This window comes from Peromyscus leucopus, chromosome 4 (genome assembly GCF_004664715.2).
Source record: "Peromyscus leucopus breed LL Stock chromosome 4, UCI_PerLeu_2.1, whole genome shotgun sequence".
Taxonomy (NCBI): Eukaryota; Metazoa; Chordata; class Mammalia; order Rodentia; family Cricetidae; genus Peromyscus; species Peromyscus leucopus.
In genome coordinates this window covers 15,804,495-15,821,177 of record NC_051066.1, presented here as the reverse complement: position 1 = coordinate 15,821,177, position 16,683 = coordinate 15,804,495, and the positions used below count along the sequence as shown (strand labels likewise).

Here is a 16,683-nt window from a genome sequence, read left to right as displayed (position 1 = left end):
CCTACTATCTGTCCCTGGACTGGGTGGCACCAGTCTCCCCAGGGAAATCTGCCTTGCTCATTGTGTCTCCCTTCTTGCCCACTCTTAGCTCAACATGGCATGTTGGATGGGGCCATGTTCTCCCACTCTAAGACCTGGAAACCTCCCAGGACCAAGCTTCAGAATTCAAGGCCTATTGGTGGCATAGACACCCAGGTATGTGATGGGGATGGCCATCAGAGGATCGTGTCCTGACCGGGTGCCGGTCTCCTTCCTATTTCTTTACATGTTTGGGCCCATAACACAGGACATTGCCTAGGGCTGGAGCAGGTAGCAGGTGGGGCTGCTCAGAGTCTCTCACTCTGCTGGTAATTGATTCCTACATAGACAGGAAATGCAAGTCCCCAGCTGAAGAAACTCACCCCTTCTCTTAGGAGTCAGGCTCTGGTGCTCATCAGTTGCTATCAACTGCTGCCCTAGACTAATGGCAATCATCACTTCTTACACTTGCAGAGAGCCCACATTCGGGCTTTGCTGCTATTATTCTTATTGAACAACCCAGTGACATGAACCAGTAAGACTATGTTAGATTTACGTTACACGTGCAAGTAGAAACATTTAGTTTCACCTTGAAAGATACATAGGATTCATTTTGTTTCAAAAATTCTATCAAGTACTTGGGGTCATCTTCAATAAGAGCTTGTTTCAACTACCCGTGTTCCTTGAAATGAGCTTAGCTATGGTCTAAGGCACTCCTTGAAAAAATAATTTGTTAGGCTAAAGGCATGAATATAGTCCACCCCTCACCCCCACCCCAACCCCCTGGCTCCCTGCTGCCCTTCCCAGGGAGAGACAGCTCACATCCACTCCACACACACAGGGCACACATTTTATAAAAGCACTCTACGAACTGTTGTACAAGACTAGAATCAAGGAACGGTCCATGGTTATATAACAGTTCTGCTGAAGACAATTGTTTTCAGTAATTTCCATTGAGCTCAGTTCTCCAAGGAGTCACAATGCTTTCCAGTTGCATGCAGGGCACTTTTGGAAGCTGCAGTCAATTCTGGAGGCCACCAGGGCACCATCAGCATGTAGCAGCAATTACTGACTAAATGGCACTCTGGTTCCATCCTGCCGAGGGGGCCTACTTAGAGGCAGGGTGGAGTCGCTCAGAGCTAGATTCTAATGAAACTGAATAAAATACCTAATTTCTAGAGAGTGTGAGAAAAGTTTCAAACGTCTTGTTGATTTGACAGCAAAACACTTACTCAAAATCAAGTTTCTGTTCCAAATCCAGGCCAAAGAGAAAAGGAAAGCTATATAGTTAGAGGTTTGGGTGGTGTTGCATTTACTTTCTTAAACATGCCAACGATGACTGGGTTTTTTGTTTTGTTTTCTGGATTTGAACTTGAATTGGGGCCAGGAAAGGGTAATGATTCAGAGCTAAAATGACCTAGGGTTTTGATTCTGCAGTCTGCAGGGAGCTGTGGTCTGTTTGAACTCTCCGAGCCTTGATTTTTTTTTTTCCTACCTTTAAGTATAAGGGTCCTAGAATTTACTGCACACGACTGATTAAATATTAACTGTGATTTTAAATAAAGTGTTGCTTGGCACAGAACACTCAGCAAGCATAGATGTCCAGCAAGAAGTGATGATAGACGTATTTTACTACCATAGGAAGAGTCAGTAACTGCCACATTCTTGGCCTGTCTTCACAACCTTCTCTCTCACTCTGTTGATTTATACGGTGGTGGGCTTAAAATACAGAGGAAGAGCTACTCAGACTTCTAACAACACCGGGGGTGACACTGCAGAAGGAAATGGGGTCACTTTCACCCTTGTTGATTTTCCAGAAAGAAGTGTGTGTCTTCATCCCATGCTACGACCAGGTATCAGTACCGGCTTGTCTCCCAAAGACACGATGCTTTATCTGCCTGGGTGAAAGAGCATGTTCCTTCTGGGTGGCACAGACACGATAAGCCAAAGAGCAAGGCTCAGGCTGGGTGCTCTCTGCCCTTCACAATGCAGCTTGATGAGTGAATGAAGGAGCAGCTGAGGGACACTGGATTGGGCTTCAGTTTAGTTCCCTAGGCTAAGGGCTTAAACAAGTTTAATGATTTTCAAATGGTCTTGTTTTATTTAGTCATTGCATAAGAATGCCCCAGCACACACCTTTAATCCCAGCACTCGGGAAGCAAATGCAGTCGGATGTCTGTGAGTTTGAGGGTAGCCTGGTCTACAAAGCCAGTTTCAGGACAGTCAAAGCTACACAGAAAAACCCCGTCTCATTAAAAAAACAAAACAAAACAAAACAAAAAAACAAGAGCCAGGTGGTGGTGGTGCACGCTTTTAATCCCAGCACTTGGGAGGCAGAGGCAGGTGGATCTCTGTGAGTTCAAGGCCAGCCTGGGCTATAGAGTGAGTTCCAGGAAAGGTGCAAAGGTATACAGAGAAACCCTGTCTCAAAAAACCAAAAAAAAAAAAAAACAAAAAAAACCCCAACAAAACAAAGGACCCAACCAAGGAGGGTGGCAAGGGGGAACATCCATGGAATTGTCATGTCAAAAATAAGTAAGGGTAGATCAATCCCTATTAATGAAACTAGGGTTGGCAGTCCTAAACTCTGCAATCATCTGCTTCCCCCAAGTCCTCCCATTCTCCAGGCCCTGAGTAATCCTCATAAAAATTGAAAAGCTAGGCTGTGTGGCCTCCAAGTCTCCTGTAGTTCTAAGAGTCTCTCATCCTAAGAGCCTCCATGCATACCCACCAGCATGGCACAAGGGCTCACTCTAACCAAGTAAGGTCCTTCGGAAGACTTGTGGGTGAAGCCAGAAAATGGCTCTAGGACCTAGTGGATACCAAGGGTCTCCTTTTGGGGCTTCATTATTCTCCAAGGGTAGCTAGTTTATGCCCTTTGCATTTTGCAGGCTCACCACCATAGAATGAGCTTCCTGCAGGCTCAACAATTGCCTCTTAGAGACATGCTCTGATTATCAGATGTGCACCCAGGCCTTCTCCCTGGGTCTGCTGATAGCCAACTTTGTCTACACCATTCACAGCTGTCATAGCCAAGGCTGATAAAAATCACTGACGCATATTGCCTACCCAGCTGTGGGGGTTGGCGCGGGGCCAGCAACCCAGCCGTTCATTGGCAATGTTTCAACTGCTTGTTAGCATCATCATTGTCTCCCTCAGGTCTTAAAGGTGTGCTTATAGACTTGCCTCAAGCCAAGAGGAGTGATAGGCCATACCCCAAAGAGTTTCCTGAACTATTTGACTAGATGGGATGAAGGGAGACAGACATTGGAACCATTGACATATTAAATGCCTATCAGTGGTTGATAGCATTACGTGGTATTTGTTGGCCACAGCGTGGCAATGTTCATATCTCTGTCTGCTTTTTCCAGAAGCCATCCCATTGTAACCCATTCTAAGCTCTGGGGAGGAAAACTTCCTATAGCTGTGTCTTAAGCATTCTTGATTTCTCAATTTATTCATTGGTTCATCTATTTGATATACCTTTGTTGCGTAGCCATTAAAATCCTGGGCTTGGGATGTTACTCAAAGGTAGAGGGCTCATCTAGTGTGTGTGAAGCCCTGGGTTTGATCTCCATCACCACAAAAAAGTAGTATTAATAAATAATAATAATAATAGTTGGCTCTAGAGATGAGGGCAGGGGTGTCTCAAGAGGCTGCCCTGTCCTTAAGAAGTCTGTTGCCTTTACCCCCTGCCCGCTGGATTATTAGGATGAACTGTGAAGTCAACAGAAGCCGCATGTGAGACAAAAAGGATGACGGGCCAGAGGGGTGAATCGTAGGTGAGGGGCCGGGACAAATTCGTGGAGAGGGCAGTTGAGCTGAGTCATTACAGCCAGCTGGTGTTTTTCCAGGTGGAGCAGTGAGAAGAAAAGCATTCTACCAGGAGGGCACATGGTGTGCCAGGGCAGAGAGGTGTGAATGAGGTCGGTGTACTTGAGCACATGAGTCACACTGACTCCCAGGCTGTGAAAAGGGAAAGATTGAGGTGGGGCTAGGTGTGCTATTGAGGTCATCATCAGAAGGGTGTGATTCTATTGTTGGAGGAAGCCATAGATTGCAAAAGGATGGCCCTGCCTGCAAAAACTAGGTTCAGCGTTCAGATTCAGAGAGAAGAGGGCAAGACATCTTGTGAACAAGGCATGCCTGCAGCTGGACGTTGCATCACGTGAGTGCCCTGAGCCCATAGGAGCAATTTGGAGTGTTTTGATGGCTAGAGTTCATACTTTGCTCTGGTCCTTGCCTACTCTGCCTATGTCCTGCACCCCACCTTCTTACCTGCTCGCCTTTGGTGTGGCTGGGGGAGGCATAAGCCTCCGAGTAGTGCTGCCGCTCAAATGGGCAGTCAAGCGGCTCCAGGTGGTGCTGGCTAAAGGCGTCTGTCCGAAGGTGCTTTCGGGGACCGCTGCTGCTGCTCTGGGAGTCGATGCTCAGCCGACAGCTGTCCTGGTCACCTAGTGCCCCCAGGCAGGCAGGAAGAAAGCTCTCAGGGGACCCCTCTACCAAGCCACCAGACCAAGTGGCCAAAGCAGAGGAGCAGACAAAGCTGAGAAGGTAGGGAAAGGGCCAGCAAGAGGAAGGACCCGTGCTCCTGTGAAGAGGGGGTTTCAGAACCCTACCCCGTCCTGGGCCGAAGGAAAGGCCCCGCCTTCCTCTCAAAGCTTGAGCAAAGTGGCGTCCTGTGTCTCGTACCACCCCCAGGTCCCCCCCCCCCCCCCCCCCGAGAACTCACTGTCATCCATCTTTCTCTTGTTGTCACTGCCAGGCTGAGCGATTCCCAGGAGTCCGTTGATAGAGTAGGTAGAGCCCAAGGAATCTGACTGGGGTGACTCTGGGGGCGTTACAGCGGAGCTGGGAACTGCAAAGGAGCAAAGGGAAGGTCGGAAGCGGGAGGTGATACTCCCCGCAGCCCCTGCTGCTGCCGTGGGTTCAAAGCCATGCTGTGGACCGAGGCCCTGGAGAGCTAGAGTCCTTCACTCCAAGGGCCTGCTGGCGGGAAGGGATTCCTAGAAGGATGTTTGTCTGAAGTGTGTCCATTCCCCCCCCCCTTCCTGCGAGTCTCCCATGAGCGTGGAAGTAGACTTTGTCTCAGGGTACAAACCCAGTCTGTATCCAAACATGCGAGCACTCACATGTTCTTGTGTGTCTGTATGCATCTGTGTTTGCAGGGGTGTGGGGATTGGGTCTACATTCAAAGGTGTAGGAACAGCCACATCCCTGAGCACTCACTCAGTGTGTGTCCTGGGCTCAGGGACTTGGTGGCCACGCAGCTGTCCATGGGAAGGTTGAACGGCTGCTGCACTTTGGTTCGAATGATTCTGCGAGGAAGCAGAAGGACTGTTAGAGAAAGAGGAGGAAATAGGAATAGGAGCTATGGCTATCCAGGATCCAGTCACCTATATGGCAACCCACATATATATATTGGTTTTGGTTTTTTGACACAGGGTTTCTCTGTGTAGCTTTGGAACTCACTCTATAGCCCAGGCTGGCCTCGAACTCACAGAGATCTGCCTGCCTCTGCCTCCCGAGTGCTGGGATTAAAGGCATACACCACTGCTGCCCAGCAGCCACTTATATGTGTCTCCAACCCAATGAGTCAGCCATCAAACTATGACCTCACCTCATGTTTCTCCATGCCCCGTGTTGTGACTAAAAACATGGGCCTCTCAAGGCAGAGATACAGATGCAGCTTAACAGGGTTCTGCCAATTTGACCTCGATAGCCTCCCCAGAATTGATCTTGTTTTGTATCTCATTGTGAACATCCGAGTGTGTGCCACCATCTGCTCTGTTCCTCTACAGAATCGAAGTGACCCACCCCACATGATCTATCCAATTGTTTCTCTCCTTTTCAGCCAGAGTGAGCTTTTTCAAATACAAATCAGCTTCCTGCTTAAAACACACTACTGGATGCCCTCCGTACATGCGTTAAAGGCGGGGATCTGTTAAGGGGACCACAGGCTTCTTGGGGACAGTTTCTTCTGGCATCTTATGCTCAGTATACTTCATGTTCTTGTCTCTTAACTGACTTTCATCTCCTGTGCAAGCTCTCATTAGCCACAGGCTTCTGTGTGTGCTGCAGAGTTCATCTGGTAACGCTTTCCACCTAGTTAATTCCTACTCACTGCTTCTTACTTAGGGAAAAGCCTTCATGACTTCCCTAAAACAGGTTACCATAGGCTAGCCCACATGCCACCAGGCTCCTAGCCTCATCAGGACAGGTAACTGCGTTTTTGCCATGTCTTTGTGGGTACTCTGTGTCTGTGTTCTCATTAGATCATAAGCTCCACAAGGACAGGGATTTTGTGTTCTGGGAACTAACACAGAAGAAATGCATGAGTTATGTGTGAATGAATGAGTGAGTAAATGAATGATGGAGGCAGTGAGCAAATGATTGAAAAAGTGAACAAGTAACTAAGTATGCCAGTGAGGCTCAGGAAAGGATCTGCTCAAGAAGTTTCTTCCATGGAATGAAAAAGGACAGAGTGTTTAAGGAAGGGGACACGATACGGCACAGCAGAGTGTGGGGACAGAGGGGGACTCCATAACATGAGCAGGAGAAGGCTGAGAGGAGGTGACATGTGCCAGGCCTGGGAGCTCCTGCCTGATTCTTCAAAGCAAAGGCTCTTCCAAAACCCCCACTCTACCCAGGCCAGGCCCTTCATGTTTCTTACAGGAATCTTCCAGAACCTAGGAGGGGGCCGGAAGCCGCTGTCTCTCACCTGTTGATGGAGCTGACACTGGGTACAGTGTCATTGTCACAAACGCCTTCTGCCAGGAGCCGGTCCCGGATCTCCCAAGCGAACATGGTAGGATTCTGCCGCTTGTAGTCCCCTATCTTCTCCACCACCTTGGGAGTGGCCACCTTGGGCTTGGAGCCCCCGATCACTCCAGGCCGGATGCTGCCAGTCTCGTAGTACCTACTCCAATAGAGAACCCCCCCAAATTACCCGATAAGCAGGTGGGGCCTTCGAACCCCTATGAGTCTCCTGAGGAGAGGTGTGGGAATGAGACATGCCTCTCCCCTGACTCCTGCTCAGGCTAACAGTGGATTTCTCTCCAACAATCCACTTGTCTTGTTTGGGTAGATTTATGCTGCTACCAAAGCAAGACCCCTCTGCAAAGACTTCGTCCTGGGTTCTCTGTCTTCTGCCTCTGGCCAGCACCAGAAAGCACACAAGGATCTCCCTTGTAAGAAAGGGCACTGTGGAGTCACAGGCTTGCAGCAGTTCCTTTCTCTTATTCACTTTCTCTTAGCATGATTGACTCTGCTCCTTCGCTCTCCTGGCCTCACTCAGGGAAGCCAGCTGGAGTCACTGACCCTTCTTTCGGGGTCACTTTTGCCTCGTCCAAGTCTGGGCCGTCCCCCTCACCCTTTGCCCTCTGGTTTTCTACCAGGTTCCATGGTTCAAGCTGCTTCTCCCAGACTCTGAAGTCCAGCCTCACTTGGGATCCCTGGCCTGATTCAGCCCCCTGAAGATGAGCCTCCTCCTCCTCCAGAACCTATCCACCTCACAACTAGCTGACTGACAGATTGGAGCCTTGATCAAGATGCCCTCTGGCCTCTTTTGGTCTTTTCCGGTCTCTGCTGCCAATGAATAACATGGTCTTTAAAAACGCCATCGTCATCGCCAATCAGAGCTCGTCTCCTCTCTGGGACTCCTCAATCATCTTCCTAATACTGTCCCCTTGGCCCTGAGAAAAGGCCTCTTTCCCTCTAACGGTATCAAGTAGAGAGCCAGGGCTCTCTGTGGTCCATTACCTCAGCCCCTTTGCTTCCATGAAGCAGAGCGTCCCTTCAACCTATATAGGGTCTGTGTGGGGCCGGTTGGCAAGTAAGGTAGATAGGGCATGGAACTTTGGAATTCCCAAATTCTCTACTTAAAGGATATTTCCAGTGGAAGTGTTCTTTGTCCTTCTGAACCTGTGCCCTGTGGTTCTCAGCCCTGACTGAAAGAATTAGAATTACTTGAGTGAGGCAGAGGCTGCTGGTATATGTGAATTTGAGTCCATTCCCTCCTATTATCTGTGCTGGAGCCTAGACCCTGACCTTCTTATTTATTGTGAGAGTTTAGAGTTTTCTGGCACAGCCAGGGCTATGAACCACCACAGTGAGCCTTACAGATCAATGCTTCTCAGTCTTCTGTATTTCTGAGTTTTGTGCTTCCTGGCTATCTTACAAAAGCCACGAGCCTAGCAGAGAGGCTGATTCAGTAGTTGTGGCTTGAAACACACAACATCCTGAGGTAGGTGGCACATGGTGAATTTTGTGCTTACCTGCCAAGGATCTTGCTGACACAGCCATGGCTGACACGGAGCTGGCGGGAGATGTCACAGGGCCTTACACCCTGGTGGGCCAGGTCTACGATGCGTTGACGGACAACTTCCGGCAGAGGCCTGCCATTCACAAAGGCCCCTCCTAGCTGATTCAGCCCTCCGTGGCCTACAAAGACAGCATTGTCAGGAACAATTGTCAGAACCAGGTGGTAAACGTTGGGTGAGAATCAGTATGAGTATTGTGTGTGACCGTGTCTGGGCACTCCATGGTCAGTTTCCTCAGCTCTCCCTCTATGTGAACTCCATCTTGCTCAGAAACACACCTCCTAGAAAGGCTGGCACTTGTGGTATAGGCGGCTCACCCCGTCTGTCATGTGAGGGTTCAAAAGGAGCACATCACTATCAGATGACCCTTTGGACGTGCTCCATCTCTTTCAGGAGCCCCCTCTTGCCAAGCATCGTCAACGTCCTTTCCCCCCACTTTCCTCCATTTGCAGACGAGAAAGGAGTGGAGGATGCGGATTTTTCTTAAGCCGATACACTCAGCTCACTGAAGGACACTGGGCACTGGGGAAATATCTTCCTTCCCCCTAAGTTTCCTTTTCTTTCTCTTTGTCTTGCTCCTCTTAAACTACAGAACTTTTTTTTTTCTTGATTTTTCAAGACAGGGTTTCTCTGTGTAACAGCCCTAACTGTCCTGGAACTCACTCTGTAGACCAACCAGGCTGGCCTCGAACTGACAGAGATCTGCCTGCCTCTGCCTCCTGCATGCTGGGAGCAAAGGTGTGCACCACCCTGTCCAGCTACATAATCATAGTGTAGAACACAAACACAAAGACGTGAAGGAGAGTCTCTGGTTGAGGTAGGTCAGAATGGACTAGGCCCTGTCTGTGGTCTGCCTCTCGCCTAAGCAACCCCAAGTTTTCTTCCCTTTGACAGTTCAGAGAACTAAACACAGCAAGCTGAGAACTCACTAGAACACATGTCATGAGTCTAGGACCACTGTGTCAGGCTGGGGTAGGGGTAGTACAGTACATGGCAAGCCAAGCCTTAGCTGCTTCTCTGACTTGACCTCTACCCTCTGGGCCGATTCTATGCTTCATTCTGAGCACACATATCTAGTCAGACCCATATCTACTGAGTGCCTAGTATGTGACAGGTGATTAGCAGGTTCTGAAGCCCCGAGGTGAATAAAACCATCTGCATACTTGCACCCACCTCACAGGGCTTATTGCAGCAGGAGCCTAGACCAGCTAATTAACATCCCTCATGATCTTCTCTGGAATCTCGTGCTTAGAGAGGTAATTATTGAATCAGTAGACCTGGCCCTGGCCAAAGAAGCACAGAAGGATTCTCAGAAAAACTCAAGCTGAGACTCAGGGCAAAGAAGTGCTAGATGAGAGAAAGGAGATCCTGTTTGAGCCATGGGAATAGTACATGCAAAGGTTTTGAGGTGAAACGGGGAGGGTGTCTGTTAGATTTGCAATACTTTCAACTCTATGATCCATGTTGGATTAATTCCAGAACTGAGATGTCCAATTTCCCAAGAGATAAAGAACATTCCAGTGACTTAACGAGAATGACTCAGCTTATGTGAAGAGCAGCCAGGATCCAAACAAAGCTCAGGGCTCCTGTCATTGCTGCTTCTGTGTAGGCCCTTGATTGATGGCTGGAGCTGACCCTGTCTCTACAACCTTATGATGACAGTGTCATTGCCTAGGCATGACTAGCATCTTTTCACACCAAGGACTGGATCTGGCGATCTAGCTTAGGATGGGGAGGCATAAGAACGCTAGAGGTTGATGTGGAGCAGAAAGGATTGAGCCCAAATGCTCAGGATCCCAGGAAGCTTACTGCATGGCAGCCAGTATTGTACAGGGAGTCATGGAGAGTCAGCCAGTAAGAAGGGAAAGTTAATACCAGGTCAGTGTGATCAGTTAACAATATGTATGGGCAAGGGTGGGAAGTGCCTTTGTTGGGCACACTGTGCCCATAATCACCCACTGACTTAGCACATTCAGAACCACCTCCCATTTTCTTCCCAGGGGCCCAAGCTGTCTTCAACAGAACAGATAATTTCCCTTACAACAAACAAACAAGGTCAAAAAGCCTCTGTCCTAGGCATTAAGTCAGGAGGAAAAATGCGCTGGCTTCGCACCAAGCATGAGGGACATGGTGGTCCATCTTCCAGGCACAGCTTCTGCCTGTCCTGTTCTAGGCCACCTGTCCCAGTGAATACTTTTCCATGAGTTGGATGATGTCTCAGGGACCTTCAGTCCAGCCCAGGTGATAGGCAATATGGCTCTTACAGCTCTTGAACTTATTCCTCTGACCCCTCACTGGCCATGATGCCCCTTGTGGAAAGATTGCTCCTCACTCCCTCACTGGCACCTTTTGACTCTTTGGGATATAGACACTGACCACCAGGGCGCATCAGACAGCTAACCAAACTTGTCCCGATTTTCCAGAATTTTTACGGCATGAGGCATAGATCTTTACGCTAGAATCTCTTTATCTGCAAGTCAGATTTTGTGTGTGTGTGTGTGTGTGTGTGTGTGTGTGTGTGTGTGTGTGTGTGTGTGATACAGGAGTGTCACAAATTGAGCATTTTACCTGAAAACAAAACAAAAATACAATCTACTCATGTGATTCTCCAATAGTCATAGTACAAATTATGGTCCTAAATTATCCGAAGGGCTGACACAGAATCCTTAGAAACCCAGATCCCCGGGACCTTACTGCTGCTTTCTGAACAGCAGCCAGCCACATCTCTGGCCCTGAACTGACTTCTCTAGGCATTATTTTACTGTGGAAGATCTTGGATCAGATATCTGCCTTGACTCTAAGTGTTTTAGTCATATCATTTGAGTAGATTCGGTTGTTTGGGACCGTAGGCATGACATGGAGCTTGGCATTTCTCACTGTATCTGCCCGTGATAATAACAAGTGCAATGGGAAGATGGGATGATGGTGGAGAAGTGCTTCTATTTAGCTCCAAGTCTTGATAGAAATATAAAGGTTTTCATTATAACATTAACATGGTTGAATGGTACCACCCTGACTAGGCCCTAACACTTAGGTAGTAGTTCTCAAACTGAAACACACACCAGAGTCACTTGCAGGGTTTGTTGAATAAAAACCTATTGAGTATAACACCTTAAGTTTTTTTAAAATCAGTTGGTCAAGGTAGAACCAAGAGTTTGTGTTTGTCAGAGACCCACAACTCTTCATTGTGAAGAGAATATGTTACTTTGTAGTGCTCAGCCCTAAATGGGACATATACATCACATCCTCCCCTCAAGGCTCAAAGATCTATGCAGAACAGGGGGTGGAAAGATTGTAAGAGCCAGAGGTGGTGCATGACTTCAAGGAAACCGTGTTTTCCGGACACAACAGAGCAGGTACACTTATGAACTCACAGGAGTTCTAACAGCATGCACCAGATCTGCACACACTTGAGCCGGACAAAAATCTCAGCATAGAAGAGGGAAGGAACAGGAAGCCCCAACCCTGGCTCAGGATCTATTGGGATTCCATTGCTGATAGGAAAGGGAAGGCCAGTTCTTTAGTGGTATGACATCTGGTTCTACTCCCAGCCTACACAAACTGGACTCAATGGATTGGTGCACACACGCAACACACACACACACACACACACACACACACACACACACACACACACACACACACGAGATGGTCGTTGGGTAGATAGGGAGGTGAGGGGTGATCTAGAAAGAATTGGGGGAATCAGATGAATATGATCAAGATACATTGTAGGAAATTCTCAAAGAATTAATAAACACGGTTTTAAAAGTACGTTCCTAAGAAGCTTCCAGACTGTGTGAAGGCTGATATTGTGGAACCACTCACTGGTTTCCACTGGGCATTGGGCACAGGCTGACAAAACAAACAAGATCATATTCTCTCTTCCATCTTTTGCCAAGAATTGTAATCATTATGTGTATTTAATGACTTTCATTTCGATTCAACACATATTAACAAAATGCTAATGGTGACTTGAGTACAGAGCCCTGTGTGTAACCTTGAATGAGACATGAATGCTTAACTTTTTTCAGGGGACACAACCAGATTAACTGGGAATCTCCGAGTCAAGGTAGAATTTCCTTGGAGGAGCACAAAGGCAGTCAGAGAGGAGTCAACGGAATAACTAGGGGGAAAAAAGTAGGAAGTAAGAAAAGGCCCTTGCATAAAGTCCTGGTGCTTTGATCAAGTTGAATGCCATTTACCATCTCTATAGATCATGAATGAAAGAAAGATTGGGAAGGGCCAACTGGCTGCCTATGAAGACAGCCTCTATGGGCTGAGGTTTTGAACTGAGTTCTGTAGTGGAAGGGCCTTTGTATTTTCTGTGTCCGGTGTGGGGGAGTGGACTTCTCTAGGTGATTCACCACCAAATGCCCAGAGGTGGGTGCAGGCTTCCTTCCTGCCCTCAGTGAGGGGCTGATGCCCACTGTACTAACCTCCTTCCCATGCTGCTTTGTACTTTATGGGCAGGTGGGCCTTAAGGCCGGAAGCCGGTGGTTAAGTAGGAGCTCCCTGGTTGGTCCAGAGGTAGGGTTGGGAAAAGTGTAAACCAGGAGGAGGTTTGAAGCTTCATAAGCAAAGGCCTTTTGTATGTCTAGAGGACTGTGGGTGGGTCAGGTGGATGTGTAGGAGGAAGCCTGGCTGGATGTAAGAAAGCTCTTGAGTATGGAGGTCTTCAGATAGGGAATGCAAGCTTCCATGATCAGAGAGGAGTTAGCTTGACTTAAAGGGATCGGCAGGGCTGGAAAGCTTTAGTTGAAGCTTGCTGTCTAAAAGCATGGTTTAGGGGAAAATGACCATTTCAGGAAGTTCAAGGACACTGGTAATTTCTTCTCTACTTAGAAGGATTTAAGAAGTAAGGATGGAAGAGTGAACCAGAGACGTCACTGAACACTCACATTGCTTGAACTAATGTCAAACACTTGAGAGGGAGCACACCTTGCCTGGCCCTCCACAGTCTCTTGCACCATTGCCCATCCCATCACTGGCTTCTGGCCAACAGCTTTTTCTATCGGATTTCTTCATGAATTCCTCAAGGGTAGAATCCAAGTCTTTGTTTACATAGCACCTAACTCAGAGTCCCTATAGTGGGACCCTCAAATTGCATTCCACGGCACTTTTTTCTTTTCTTTTCTTTCTTTCTTCCTTCCTTTCTTTCTTTCTTTTCTTTTCTTTTCTTTTTTTAAATTTCATCTTAATTCCTTGAAGCTCAGCCCCAAAATAACAATAGCTCAAAGTGCTGCGCTGTAAAAACTGATTTTACTATCTGGGGATTTATTTATTTATTTATTTATTTATTTATTTATTTATTTATTTATTTATTTATTTTTTACTTTAGTTCCAAAGAGAGTCAAGGTGGACAGATGTTTGACCCTTGGCAAGGCTATCGTAAGAGATGCAGTGGCTGCCCTGGGGTTCCCTTCATACCATGCTACTTCCCTCCCACGAAGAATAAGCCTTGCTGATGCTAATGAGTCTCTGATGGTCTCAGTCTGGTGTTGCCCTTCCCCAGGACACTGGCTTATAAGTCTGCAATGGCCACAAGCTCCCAGCTGCTTCTCCCTCTTGCCTTTACACCTTTATGGAATAAAAAAATTCAAGGACTTTGTCTCAAACTGTGCCTAAGGAAAGTGTTCTAGAACCATGGGATACCACTGTCCCAAGTTGATCCACCAGATCACTTCAACCCATGAGGTTATGTGCACGTTAGATCCTTGGGCTTAGAGAAGATGAGCTGCCCTGCTGGAAAGCAGCATCGTGCATCCACTCTGCCCCCATCTCTCTGCCTGACCTTTGGTGTCTCTGTGCCTGGCACTTGTCCTTCTATGGGAAGCTAGAGAGGAGAGAGAGTGGCTAAGTAAGGCGACTGTTTACCTTCCTCACTCATTTCCCATAGACCTCTCATGTTCCAAACGCTCTTCAGACTGGCTCTCTAATTTATTGTGCTACTTAAAAAAAAAAAAAAAGTTTGTTTTTTTTTTAACCACTCACTGTCCGCTAGGTCCACACTCTGAATCTACAAATAAAATGAAATCAATCTATGTACTCTCTCCAGCCCCTACCTGAAAATTCTTTCCTTGGCTGTGAAACTCTTTCTTCCAATTCTTTTCAACCCAAAATGCCTTAAAAAGTAATCCCACTTGCCTTTCCTGTTCCTCCCATGTCCTCCCTTCCCTTTCAGGGGTCAGCTCTCTCTTAAGCCTCATGCTTGGCATGTGCTCAAACACTTAGAGATGTGTGGGTAGAGGGTGCCAGACTCTCCCTCTTCACGAGGCTTCCATGACTATCTCCTGGTTCCTTACATGACCAGCCTCGGCTTTTCAGTTCTCTCTAATGGGGTATATCCCCGTTTTCTGTTTCCACACATCTCTCAAATCCCAGCGCTGGTCTCACTCTGTACACCTTCACTGGGCACCCCACCCTTATGGTTTTACATACTGCCTATCTTTTCATAGCATTGTAAGTACAGAGGAGTGTCCCCCCCCTTACATTCAGCTTCCTATAAGAAATCTCTTAAGTAGTAAATAATCACCATGCCCACCCCCAGGCCATCTTGGCTGATGACAACAGCCCCATGAATACAGAGAGACTACCTCTCCAGCTTCATCACGTGTTGTTTGCTACCGTACTCTCCATCACTGGTCCTCTGCTGATGTCAACGCACATGATGCCTTTGGGCCTTTGCACATGCTGTTCCCTCCACGAAGAAGAACTTCTGTCTTCCCCTTTGATCTAATTGACTCCTGTTTACCCTGTAGTTGAGCATGGACTCACTGGCCTTTAGGAGCTTCGCTTTTTATTTACAGACTAGGTTGAGCCTCTTGTGTAGATGTTTTCCCAGCATTCTTTACATTTATTACATAGTGTTCATCAAAGTGCAGCATCGAGTATGATTTTTTTTTTTTTTTTTTTTTTTTGAGAAACTTGTTTGAAAATAAGGAGGGGAATTTTCACAGTCGGGGCAAATTTGAATGAGGAGAAGGTTGTGTGGGGTGATCCAAATATCTTTGCATAATTATATAAATGAAAAATGTCCATCTGTTACCAGACTAAAAGCCACATGAGGTCAAAAATATTTGTTTTGTTTATTGTTAAGTTATGTAACATGCTAAATAAACATATCCCATATGAACTAGCCAACTGCTTTACACATTTTCCACTCTCACCAGGCCATCTCATTTCTATCTCTAAATATTTACACTGATATCTTCTAGGTGTCTTCAGCATTCAAAGTCCCACATATTCAGCATTGTCTTCTGCACTATGACATACCAAACACTTTAGCAGAAATGGGTACATAAAATTGATCTTGACCTTCATGGAGCTTTTAGTCCAGTGATAGAGAGTCTAAGAAGAGTTATACATTTGGCAAATACACAAATAAATGTTTAATAAATACTTAAGATGCATGCAAGGACTCGATGGATGTAGAATTAAAGAATAATACAGGGGGAACAAGAGATGGAATCATTTCAAGAAGACCAAGGAAAAACCCCCATGGTGACATAATCCAGACGGTGGGAGAAGTTAGCTGGACTCATTGATCTCCCTCCAGGCTTCCCCATGTGACTCTTTGTTACGTAGTTGGAAATCCCCACATCCAAACCCATGTCTGGACGTATCCCTCCCATGTTTAAGAATGTTTAAAGAAAACGCACAGCATCCTTCCCTTCGTGGTCAGTCAAAGCTTCTAAATTCGGCAGACAAGACCCACCATGGGCTTTCTTTCCTCTCTTGACTCCTTCCTCCACCTATCTAAGCCTTAAAATCCATGTCCTAGTGCACATAATTGCTTACCATTTCTGTCACAGCACCTGAGTCCTGCCCAGAGTCCTCACTCATGCCATCCCCCATGCCTGGAGTACAGTACCTTATTTTCTCCTGATTGATTTCATTTATATCTTAAGAGCTAGCCTCCTCCAGGAAGTCCTCCATGTCTTGCCTGCTCCCTCTGGTCCTTTCTGTTAAAGGAGCCAGGCCCAAGTCCTACTACTATCACATTTAGCAAACTATAAGTGCCCAGCTATTGACTGTGCTCTGCTGCATAGATTGACAGTCTCTTGAGGGGAGGTTTATTATTATTATTATTATTATTATTATTATTATTGGTGTTGTTGTTGTTACTGAAACCTTAGCATCCAGAGTAACACTTGGTACACAGTGATATCAAATCATGCTTATTTAATTCATTATTGGAAAGAAGGAAGAAAGGGAAGGGAAGGGGAGGGGAGGGGAGGGGAGGGGAGGGGAGGGAAGGGAAGAAAAGGGAAGGGAAGGGAAGGGAAGGGAAGGGAAGGGAAGGGAAGGAAAAAAGTGAAGGAAAACAGAGAAGAACAAAGAAATA

General features: G+C 46.9%; 1 protein-coding gene across 4 annotated transcripts in view; it reads right to left on the bottom strand.

Moving 5' to 3' along the window:
• The window catches only part of Pax8 (paired box 8), a 59,111-nt gene that overhangs the window by 17,156 nt on the left and 25,272 nt on the right, over positions 1–16,683 (bottom strand). For 2 of the 4 annotated variants that reach the window (XM_028868681.2, XM_037204723.1), the window contains exons 3-7: positions 8,295–8,460; positions 6,740–6,937; positions 5,248–5,336; positions 4,751–4,876; positions 4,297–4,472 (exon numbers count right to left, since the gene is read on the bottom strand). In XM_028868681.2, the coding sequence (XP_028724514.1) occupies positions 4,297–4,472; positions 4,751–4,876; positions 5,248–5,336; positions 6,740–6,937; positions 8,295–8,460 (755 nt within the window). Of the gene's footprint in view, positions 1–4,296; positions 4,473–4,750; positions 4,877–5,247; positions 5,337–6,739; positions 6,941–8,294; positions 8,461–16,683 lie in introns of all 4 variants that reach the window. The other 2 variants (XM_037204721.1, XM_037204722.1) reach the window with 1 other exon arrangement.